General features: G+C 46.5%; 1 protein-coding gene across 1 annotated transcript; it reads right to left on the bottom strand.

The window, feature by feature from the left end:
* Window positions 1-504: 504 nt before the first annotated feature.
* LOC143599015 (putative F-box/LRR-repeat protein 9) lies at window positions 505-11,518 on the bottom strand. Its single transcript, XM_077077084.1, has 3 exons — window positions 11,139-11,518; window positions 882-1,583; window positions 505-784 (listed from the first exon to the last, which is right to left on the bottom strand). Exons 1-2 carry the CDS (start codon window positions 11,516-11,518, stop codon window positions 902-904), a joined length of 1,062 nt encoding a protein of 353 aa, XP_076933199.1. The 3' UTR covers window positions 505-784; window positions 882-901.
* Window positions 11,519-12,369: the final 851 nt, after the last annotated feature.

Raw genomic sequence — 12,369 nt, 5'->3', positions numbered from 1 at the left:
AAACCAACCACTACGGAGAGTCAGGTTTTGAACCTGAAACATTAAGATCACAAATCTTAACCATCACCTCATGCTATTGAACCAAAAGGCAACTGCAAAATTTAATTTATCTAATAATTGAAAAAGCCAACGAACCGGTCGCACCTAGGGAATAACCCACAGACTGGATAAAAAAAAATGATTTTATACCGGATAACTAATCAAAGTTGAAAGGTATATCATATGCAGTTACTCGTATGTGGTAAAATCAACAGCAAGGCAACGGGCATTTGGAGAACCGACTAGTTGCTTCCGATAAAACTTCTAGATGGTTGATCACTACATAGACAAATCCAATATCGTTCACGAGCGAGAGCAAAGCCTACAGAGGCGTATGGCAATATCCAAGAGCTTAGAAATTAGAATGGGTGAAGAAAGATGCAGAGAAAGTTTATCATTTTGAATTTCAAGAGGTGTTAAGTTAGATCGTCGGGGTACTGATAAGTGATAACCTTCAAACCTATATACGCAAACATGTTATGCGTGAGGGTGGTTTGAGTGACGATGAATAGATAAACAATAAATGTTATCATAGTTGGTAAGACCGATTCAAAAAAGTTCTACAGCCATTAACGAAATTCTTTCCAGTTCCATGAACAAATCCAAACAAACAACTACATATTCAACAAAGTTTCCTAGCATTAAAGATATCACCAGAAGGATATTAGTGACACAAATTACCTTTCCTCAAAATGGCCAAAAAGAAGACTGTATTGTTCTTGCAGTCGCAGACAACTACCTACACCTTCAAAACAAAAACATAAACCACTGTTAGTATCTTGTAATTAATTAAAAATAATGATATACATTTATAAATGTTTAGGTAACATCTATACGATGACTTACCTTTCTGCATACCAATTTATCCAAACATGTCCATGAAAGCCATCATCTCTTTCAAGATAATATAATTAGCTAAATCATCACCACCAATACCATCATCGCTGCCGTCGTCATCATCATCATCATCATCATCTTCACTATCATAGGATGTGTAATCATACTCAGAGCATCCTTCATATTCATCATCAGTGTCATCTACAATATCATAAGCACGTAGATACCCTTCGAGAGAATCATGAGGAAGTTTCAGATGTTTAATCAGTCTATAACATCTTTTCCCTAAGTCCGTCTTTAGATCAAGGTAATAGCACTGACGCAAGTCGAGTGATTTAAGGTGACAACAACCATCCAAAATGGCTTGTAACCCATTGTTATTCAAGCAGTTCCCAATGAGTTCAAGGTGAGTTAAGTTAGGTAAGTTTTTCCCAATTGCTTGGGCTATCTCATTGAAAGCACTCATGTACACATCATCACCATAATAATCAGCATCATCCTTCCAATACATAAATGATTTTTGGTTCATTTTGAGTGTTTTTAGCAAGGGGCAATAGCGGCCAACAGCTTCAATATCTTCTTCCATGATGCATATTCCCAAAAGGCTGAGTTCCTCCAATAATGAGAACTTATTGAAAGCTTTACTGATCAGTACATCATTTTCATCAAAGTTGTATACGATTTCTAGACATCTAAGCTGACTTGATCTGTTAATAGAAATAAAGAACATAAACTGATACGCCATTAACAGAATTATAACACTAACCAAGTAAGACTAAAGTAGCAAAAAGTCATTAACGGGCTATTCAAACGACCATCATAGCTCTGCAATACTAATTAAAAAAAGATGGAAAACAATAATAGAACACAAGTGAAGATTTATACATTAGATATATGACCATTTGAACTTCCATTACATTTTTCTTTTTATATGTTTTACAAAAGAAACTTTTGAAATATTGTAAAACAATTAAGCACCATATTTGAAATTGATTAAAAAAACACTAATGCAGATTGCAGAGTGAAGAGGTAGGTCCCAGCAGAGCCCAGTTGGACCCGCAAGACTCACCTTAAACAGGGAAGTCTGCGCAGAGACCAACTGGATCCGCAGAACCAACCATGCTCAGAGACGTGACGTCCTTACGCGCAGTACGCAAGCTGGTCCCGCAGGAAATGCCTCCCAATGGTGAAGGACTCCGCCTGTCCCCGCAGCCTCGGATACAAGCCATTAGGGAAGGCCACCCGCGCAGCATGGCTACACGCACAAGGCACTTAGCTCTCGATCATTCAGTGTCACCTGAAGGAATGAGCCAAGCCGGGAGCAATCCCGCACAGAGGCGGGAGGGGGAATACTCCCGCCCAAATAAGCCAGTCCGTATACTGAGGGATCTTTTACTGTACCTGACGAGGTATGGGCGAAAGATCTGATCAAAGATACGACAGCTCACTGATACAGTATGGCGAGCAGCATGCTCCTGTACTGTATCACTATTAGCCGCTGCCTACTCACCAACTACTGTCATACCACGTGCATAGCCGGCAGTTGGTGGAAAGGGAATAGTACACAGCAGGCCTGGTCACTATCAGCCGCTGCCTACCCACCAACTACCAGCAGGGCACGTGCGTAGGCTACTGTTGATGAACAGGAACACTGTAGCAGCCGGCCATACCTCCTTGGAAACCTACCTTCGGCTATAAATACCCCAAATGGTATGATCATCTCAACATTACATTATCTTATATCATCATAATATACCTGATATCTGCTCTAGCAATCTCTTAATATACTTTTATATTTAAAGAGCAATCTAGTCTGATTCTCACGCCGGAGGGTGGTCACAAGGAGGAACCCCCCCCTTCTCAGTGACGAGCTCACGGTGTCTGTTTTGCAGGTTATCAGAAGAACCATCTTCCAAGGGTCTAACCCCTCGTGGGAAACAGCTATCCAACCCCCAGGTTACCAGTAATCTGTCCGGGGTCCGGTTAGTGTTTCTTCATTGGCGCCATCCGTGCATAAAGCTAGAACTACAATTTTCTCCAGTTTTTTCAAACATTTACAAAGATGGTTAGAGAAATTCCGGTAACCACAACCCCAGCTACTGGGGGGAATACCGGCAACACAGTTTTTACTAACACTACCCCGGCTACCGAAGCCGGGGCAAGTGAAGTAAATTTTACGAACACTACCCCACTTACCAAAGCTGGGGCAAGTGCAGTAAATGATCGCCTACTGGGATCCACCGATACCCAGTTTGAGAAACGAAGACTCCCCCGCCAGACTGTCGATGAAGTTAAGGCATGGGCGGAGGCACGACAAAAGGAATTCCAGGCTGAGTTGGACGAACGCTTGCGTTCCGTGCAACAGGCCGACGAATTCGAATACTGGGAGGATGACTCGGAGGAATCCGACTCCGACGCGAACCCTCGCCATAGGGCAAAAGGGAAGCGTAAGGAAACGGAATCCCAACCGAAAAGGCATTTTGGACAAGCCTTCAAACCAAAAAGCACAGGTGGAAGTCCACGAGACTTCTCCAAAACGTTCAGACCAAACGCTGCGAATGCAGGAACGTCCAAGTTTGCAAGGGACATTGCGGAAGCAATCGCCCCAAAGAGTGCCAAACAAATGCCTAACATAGGCACATATGACGGTTTATCTGATCCAGACGATCATTTGAACAGGTTCATAGCGGGGGCAACCGTCAGCAATTGGACGGAACCCACGTGGTGCTACATGTTCCAAATGACGCTTGTTGGGGCTGCTAGAGCTTGGTTTGATCGTCTACCGGTCAACCACATCTACGACTGGGCAGACTTCCAACAGAAGTTTAGCCAACACTTCAGCCAACAACGGAAGTATACCGAGGAGCAATGGACAATCCTCAAATGCATACGAGAGGAAGATGAATCTCTGCCAAACTTCATCACTCGCTTCAACTCAAAGAAGCTAAGTTTGGGCAATATCAGCGAAGATCTTGTTCGCGCTGCCTTCATCCAGGGCGCACATGACCCAGAGCTTATCCGCACCCTAACGGGTAAAGATGGCATGCCATCCACATGGGATGGCATCATGACAGCAGCAAAACGCTATGCGGAAACAGAGAAGCAACTGGGTAGAGATCTCCCACAGAGCACAAACCTCTACACTCAGAAGACGAGAGAAGACAACGTCCTCACCGCCAGACTAAATAAAAAGCGAAAGCTAGGCATTTGGCAGTCAAGGGTAAACTTTGACACCTCATCCGGCTTGCAACATCGAGTGGGCGGAAGGGATAATGTACAGTCGCACCGGAACTCCAGATGGACGCCACTCACCAAAAGCGTCACTGAGATATTCGCCACTGAAGAGCTCCCATGGCCAAAGCCTCCAATAATCCGACATCGTCACGATGCTGATCGGAGCAAATACTGTGACTTCCACAAGACAAAAGGCCACAACACTGAAGAATGCATAGACGTAAAGGACATGGTCGAAGCATTTGTCAGAGATGGGACGCTCGCGCACCTCGTGGCACAATAAAGGCTGAGCAGGCGGGTGCGTATAGAACCTCAGCTGGGGAAAACACGAATCAATTCCAGCTTCAAAATCGAGACTACATGCTGCGTAAAGAACGAGATCCCGAACCAGGTGCGTATCGGCTCGATGGCACTCCCATCCCAACAATATGGAAGGGAGCTCATTTACACAGTCTGCATGTAAATCAATTCCAATTTGTAAAGAAAAGGCCAAGAGCCACTTCTAATGGAAATGATTCTCTTTAAGAACATCGAAGCTGATGATTTTACATTTATACTTTTCTGAACACTAATATGCCGGTTTTCACCGCATAATTACGTGAAGTCATTGCATGGGAAGGCGGTCCTACCCGCACGAACCCAATAACTTGACAAACCTTCACGCAGGTCAGTTGAAGGGGAAGAATTCAATTATCCCATTAAATGAAAGTGCCGGTCTATCCGCATGAATCATTAAATGAAACTGAGTAATAACCTATCAACAACCGCGCGTCGAACGGTTAAACTATGCAACACTGGTGACGGCGTTCACATTACGTGAAGTCGTTGCGTGGGAAGGCGGTCCTACCCGCACAAACCCAATAACTTGACAAACCTACACGCAGGTCAGATAAGGGTAAAGTTTTGCCATCCTACTAAGTGCAAGTGACGGTTCTACCCGCACAATCACGAAAGAGGAAGCAAGACTTCCTGTTATCAACCACGTTCAAAGGTTAACTTATCCTCAAAAGGTGAGAAAAACCTACACGCAGGTCAGATAAGGGTAAAGTTTTGCCATCCTACTAAGTGCAAGTGACGGTTCTACCCGCACAATCACGAAAGAGGAAGCAAGACTTCCTGTTATCAACCACGTTCAAAGGTTAACTTATCCTCAAAAGGTGAGAAAAACCTACACGCAGGTCAGATAATGGTAAAGTTTTGCCATCCTACTAAGTGCAAGTGACGGTTCTACCCGCACAATCACGAAAGAGGAAGCAAGACTTCCTATTATCAACCACGTTCAAAGGTTAACTTATCTTAATGCCTTAGAAATTTCGAAAAGGAAAACCTACACGCAGGTCAGATGAAGGTTAAAGTTTAGCCATCTTACCAAGTGCAAGTGACGGTTCTACCCGCACAATCACGAAGGAGGAAGCGAAACTTTAACCCATTATCAACCACGTTCAAAGGTTCTTATTCTAAACACTTGGAAAATTGCTAATTTAAACTAAGTATGCAAGTCATAAGTTTATAAAGCAAGGAACCCAAAGAAGGAAATAACAATCTTATACGCAAAAAGATTAATATTTCAAGAATATATTACAAGAATGGCCGGGTAACTACCCGCCTAAAAGAATAAAACTATACAAGTCTTAGCAATGGGAAGGGATCTTCAGGATCAAGCTTCAGGGCCGCTTCCACTTGGACCCGCTCCGTCAGAAGAACGGGGTGGTTCGAGGAACGCTTTGAGGACAGCTAACCCATCATCAGCAGCAGCTACTTCGTCCACCTTTTCCACCACTGGATGCGGGAATGCGGCGTATTGGTTCAATGCTTGGTCATAAATGGCTTCGGTATCCACATCGAACAAAGGGAAGTTGGAAGGCGGGACGCCTTTCTCAACAAACCCTAGACCAAGCAGGAAGCCGGCCTTTTCCCCATCCTCATGAGAAGCGTTGAGGGCTGCGGTCATAGCATCATCGTAAGAGGTCTCTGAAAAGACCCGACGCACAACCTACAAAGAAAAAATACAAGTATTAGAACCTTTTCTTACAAAAGAAAAGCGAGAAGATAAAGCTAAACATACCTGAGGCAACGCTTCTCGAAGAAGCCATTGGAGGGCAGCTTGAGCTTCGTTATGGGCGCGTTCGGCTTCGCTCTTGTTAAGGTTGGCAAGTAAAACTTCCTTTGCGGCAGCCTCTTCGACGCCCTTAACCTTCCACTCGGTGTGGTCAAGCACCCCTCTTTGGTCCAAGATTTCCTGGAGTTTCTTGGCATCTTCCATTGCCAAGGCATCATGAGCGCGTTGGAGAGCCTCTAATTTGGCCTTGAGCTCCTCATTCTCCACACGCAAAGGCTCAGCAACGGCTTCAGCCTTGGCAGCCCTCTCGGTTGCGTTTCGCGCAGTCTCCCTGGCCAGCCGAAGCTGTTCATTCACAGCTTGGGCAGCCTTGGAGCGGGCCTCGAGTCGCGCCTGAACTTCAACCTCGAGGGCCTTGAAGGCCTTCTCCTTGTCGGCGGCAGCTGCCGCCAGCTGTTGGTTCTCCTCCCGGAGAGCACGCGCCTCAGATACGTCCTTGGCGCGAGCTGCTTTCAACTTGTCGTTTTCACGACAAAGCAGCTCGACGCGCGGCTGCATCCGGGCTTGAAGAACCCGAAGCTCATTGGTTAGCCTACCCTCCTGGTAGCTAGCCATGGCTTCCCCCAACGCACCATGAGGAGCAGCGTGGCGAGCCCAGTCCACGCACTCCACAGGGGTACGAAGGGTTGTTCCTCGGCGTATGTTCCATCGCGGAACATACACTTCATTGGAATCCGACACTGCAAAAGAAACAAAGGCAGTAAGGAAAAGATGATAAAAAACATAAGGGAAAAAGATAGGAACCCTACGCACCTGTAGGGTCAATGACAGGCCGATAGCCGCCAAACCCATCACCTGAACCTAAAGGAAATCCATCCAACAGGTCAGGCAGACGGGAAGGAGGCAAAGATCGGCGGGAAGCCCTGCGCGTACCTGATGGTCCGGCCGTAGGTGCCGGTGGCGCGGGCATGGTGGCAGCCGCCGTGGTCGCCGTTGTGGTCGCCGCCGCAGTCGCCGCCTCCTCAGCAGCAGCAGTAACCGCCGGCTCCGTGAAGGATGCTGTAAAAATCGCACTCACGGCCGGCGGTGACGTCATCTCGGCCGGAACAGTTGGCTCAAAGGAACGAGCAACTGGACCAGCGGATGCAGGCGCAGGCGCCTGGGTCGACGCCTCAGGAAGGCTGACCGAGCCTACCGTCATTGGCGGGGAGGTACTCCCCTGCGCTTCACCCCGGAATGCGTCAACATCCACGCCTGCACAAAGAAGGAAGTGTTAGATAAATTTAAGAAGTAATAAATCTGCAAAGACATTATGATTGTACTTACGGGTTTTCTTGACCCTGAACGTACGGACGGGCGGGGAGGAACCCGATGGAGCCGGCCTCTTGGTACCGGTCACCGTCGTCTTCGTTGGTTCTCCGGAGGTAACGGTCGTAGCCTCCGGAACAGTGGTCTTCTCACCACCGGGCTTCCCCGCCACCTCTTCACTATCTGACTCCGAGTCAGATAAAACCACCGGACCAGCCGTGGAGGCCTTCTCCTTCCCTTTCCCGCCGGCAGCAGCTTTCTTCTTCCGCACCAATGGAGGAGCATCTGAGGATTCCTCAGAAGAAGACAGGTCAAGAATTCCAACAGCGGGTACAGCATTGAGAGATTGAGGAAAGAATATCGCCTTACCTGGCCGCCGGTGGCTCAGGATCTCGTGGCCCAGCGGATAGACCTCCACAAAGCGATCCGCCGTTTGCTCCAGGATGGGCAACTCGCCCTCGTCCAGAGCACGAGTACCCATCCGCGCGGGACCGTCGGTTTCCCGCGGGAACAGAAGCGACTCCAAATTATTTCCCTCTGAAAGAAAAGAAACAGTTAGAAGACAAACTTGTATCAAAAAGAAAGACAAGACATACCATAGGGAATAGAGTTCAAACCGTATTCGAGAAGGATGGGAACCTGGGACGCATCCTTCCACACCCGGCTCATCCCTAACATGACCATCCCGGACTCCGCAAACCGGTAAACCGGAGATTGGATCCGGGATATCTTCGAAAACCATTCCGCCTCCTGGTAGTTGGGGGCGTGAAGGCTCGGTATCGCTTGGCCATTTTTAAACTTCATGGCAAGGGGGATGGCGCGGGCAGAAATGTAGAAGAATTCCTGCTTCCACGCGCGAAGACTGCGCTCGGTGTCGCAAATCTTCAGACCCTTAATACGGGTCGTCAAGGTGTACCACCCCTGGATGCACCTCCAGGTATAGAAGGTCATCAGGCGGTCCACATGGGGCTCGATGCCCAAAATCTGGCACACCCACTCAAAATGGCGAATCTTGGCGATCGCCATGGGGTGCAGCTCGGTCAAATGAACACCGTGCCTCTCAAGGACACGGTAAACAAATTTTGTCAATGGGAATCTAAGATTCCCATAGACAAAAAATGCAGCATAAACCCCGATCTTGCCTCTGGGGGCATCGTACACGGTCTGGTGGGATTCAGGAAACTCAGGCTCGAGATGATCGAGCATGAACTTCCTGACAACATACCGGTACTGATCGCCGGGCAGAGCACACTGGCACTCGCCAGCAGTACCCCTGTCGTCAGCTATAGCTTCAGCATCACGAGAAGACATCTTGCAGAGGAAGAAAAGAACGATTTCGAGAGAATGCTCGATTGAATAAAGGAGTATTCGCCGGAAATCGCCTTAAAGATGAAGAGAAGAGTGAAAAGTATGGATTACAAATAACCCTCTCCCCCTTTATATAGTAATCGCAATTAATGCGGTGAATTTAATGCGGAGGAGAGAGAAATCGAAGGTGCAATGAAACTATGACACGTGGCAAAAAGCAAGCTGGCAACAGCTGTTGACAGGACGCGTGCCAGTAATTTCGCGGCCACGCGCCCGAAAAATCGTGCCCACGCGCCAGAAAAAGCGACTGGAATGACCATGTTCTGTCACGTCACCATAACTTCCTGCACGTCCTGACAGTCAGAAGAAACCGTCGCACGACGTTTCAGAGGTTTGGACTGTTCTTATCTTTTCACCAACTCTTCGAATTTCAAAATTCAAAATTCGAAAATATAAAAAAGTAAGCGGGAAAATACCCCTTTACCCCTTGGCAAACAAGTAACCGTAAGACGGATGCGGGTACAGTGTAAAGGCAAAACCCTTCACATACCGAGCACCCGCAGAGAATTGAAGCCAAGTACCTCGGCAACCAAGTAACTATAAGACGGCTGCGGGTACAGTGTTCAGGCAAAACCCTTCACATACCTAGCACCCGCAGGGAATTGAAGCCAAATAAACCTTGACAAACAAGTAACCGTAAGACGGATGCGGGTACAGTGTAAAGGCAAAACCCTTCACATACCGAGCACCCGCAGAGAATTGAAGCCAAGTACCTCGGCAACCAAGTAACTATAAGACGGCTGCGGGTACAGTGTTCAGGCAAAACCCTTCACATACCTAGCACCCGCAGGGAATTGACGCCAGGAATACCTTGGAAGTAAAGTAACCGTAAGACGAGCGCAGGTACAGTGTTAAGGCAAAACCCTTCACATACCTAGCGCTCCGCTGGGAATTGAAACCAAGAAGGATCTTCTGGGCAATGCTTGCGAAAACGGAAATAACATCCCCGCATAGCGGGAACGTCGAGAACTACGTTGTTTGAAGCTCCAGGATGGAATTGGTGGTCTTAACATAATTGATCACTATGTTCAAAACTACCAAAACCTCATGGAAAATCCATACAACTGGGACTCAATGCTCCTGACTTGCGAGGAGGTTACAGACCTACCCGCATCATACCCAAAGACCAAGCAGGAAACTCGGGCATTTCTGCAAGTGACAAGGACTTCCGCGGAAAGAATCCCCATGGAAAACCTTACAAAACCCTTTTCAAAACCCTTGCTCAAGTCCAAAAGTTCACCTCACTTTATTAAACACTCATGAGATGAACATTGGACTGGGGGGACTTGAAGAGGTAGGTCCCAGCAGAGCCCAGTTGGACCCGCAAGACTCACCTTAAACAGGGAAGTCTGCGCAGAGACCAACTGGATCCGCAGAACCAACCATGCTCAGAGACGTGACGTCCTTACGCGCAGTACGCAAGCTGGTCCCGCAGGAAATGCCTCCCAATGGTGAAGGACTCCGCCTGTCCCCGCAGCCTCGGATACAAGCCATTAGGGAAGGCCACCCGCGCAGCATGGCTACACGCACAAGGCACTTAGCTCTCGATCATTCAGTGTCACCTGAAGGAATGAGCCAAGCCGGGAGCAATCCCGCACAGAGGCGGGAGGGGGAATACTCCCGCCCAAATAAGCCAGTCCGTATACTGAAGGATCTTTTACTGTACCTGACGAGGTATGGGCGAAAGATCTGATCAAAGATACGACAGCTCACTGATACAGTATGGCGAGCAGCATGCTCCTGTACTGTATCACTATTAGCCGCTGCCTACTCACCAACTACTGTCATACCACGTGCATAGCCGGCAGTTGGTGGAAAGGGAATAGTACACAGCAGGCCTGGTCACTATCAGCCGCTGCCTACCCACCAACTACCAGCAGGGCACGTGCGTAGGCTACTGTTGATGAACAGGAACACTGTAGCAGCCGGCCATACCTCCTTGGAAACCTACCTTCGGCTATAAATACCCCAAATGGTATGATCATCTCAACATTACATTATCTTATATCATCATAATATACCTGATATCTGCTCTAGCAATCTCTTAATATACTTTTATATTTAAAGAGCAATCAAGTCTGATTCTCACGCCGGAGGGTGGTCACAAGGAGGAACCCCCCCCTTCTCAGTGACGAGCTCACGGTGTCTGTTTTGCAGGTTATCAGAAGAACCATCTTCCAAGGGTCTAACCCCTCGTGGGAAACAGCTATTCAACCCCCAGGTTACCAGTAATCTGTCCGGGGTCCGGTTAATGTTTCTTCACAGAGCATATATTTGCAGTAACAAGTCATACCTATCAGCAACGTACTGAAGAAGCTCATAATCGCAACAGCGGATAAGGGTTAAATCAAGCAATTGGCCTTGGCTTCTATCCACAGCAAGCTTACACATCTTTTTGTATACGGCCCTTACAAATGGACACTCTGAATATTCTTCCATATGAATGACCCTCCACATGGCAGGGTCCTTGCAGATTTCAAGCCACGCAGTGCACACTAACTGAGCATTCTCAAATCGCTCAATGACATCAACTCTTTGGAGTATGTTGAGCATTAAATCTGATGGAAGCTCCAACCAGTTCCTTGTTGGTTGCCACTGCTTTTTGGATTTTGGAACGAATTTGAATTTCTTGCTTTTTAGCCGATATGATTTTGATTTCGACTTTGATGGCATTGTCGCTTTAACATTCACAATGCAAATGAAACATTAACCACACAATTGATATGCATGCATACAGTATATGAAGTTCAAACGCCTAACATGTGACATATATGTATATAAAGGAACATATGACAAAGATGAATTCACATTACACTGAACTCATAGGGGGCGATGCAGAAGTTCAAATTTTACGAACAAATTGGCATTTTAGTAGATATTGGATTAAAGCTTAAATGTTGAGCGAATGTTATAGCCACTAGTGACTAGCTTAGGGATGGCAGTGGACCGGGTTCGGGCCAGGGTTTGGTAATCAGTCCCATACCCGGCCCAATACCCGTGGGTATCAGGTATACCAATTAGTTTGTTAGCAAAATATCAGCTGAGATTTCCAAGTGCATTTCATTTTTGTATACAATTATAATTATTGTATATCTTTTATTTATATTGAAACTATTACAAATTAAAATAAAATATATTACATATGTATAAGAGTTATCATAAACATACAGTATCATTATAATTCTACTATGTACACATTTTGCAACATACAATATATAGATAATATCACTCGATACATATCCCGAGAACAACTACTTTTCTATATAATGAGCAACAAAAATCAAAATAAAGCATACTAGACGGAAAACTAAATATAAATATTACAACTTTTTGGGTTCGGCTAAACGGGTATATGATTTTGGCTAATCCCGCACATGTCCCATACATGTGAAACTTTTTTAAACTAATCTCATACCCGACGGGTATACCCGTTGGGCTCGTTTTATTATTATTATTATTATTTTCCATCCCTACACTAGGTTTTGGTACAACAATCCAACAGATGGAGCCTCTTGGAAAAGAAT

Source organism: Bidens hawaiensis, unplaced genomic scaffold, assembly GCF_021521415.1.
Source record: "Bidens hawaiensis isolate Kalapana, Puna unplaced genomic scaffold, B.hawaiensis_p1.1 tig00051386_1, whole genome shotgun sequence".
NCBI lineage: Eukaryota > Viridiplantae > Streptophyta > Magnoliopsida > Asterales > Asteraceae > Bidens > Bidens hawaiensis.
The sequence above is the reverse complement of the archived record's forward strand: the minus strand, read 5'-3'. Positions and strand labels throughout refer to the sequence as shown.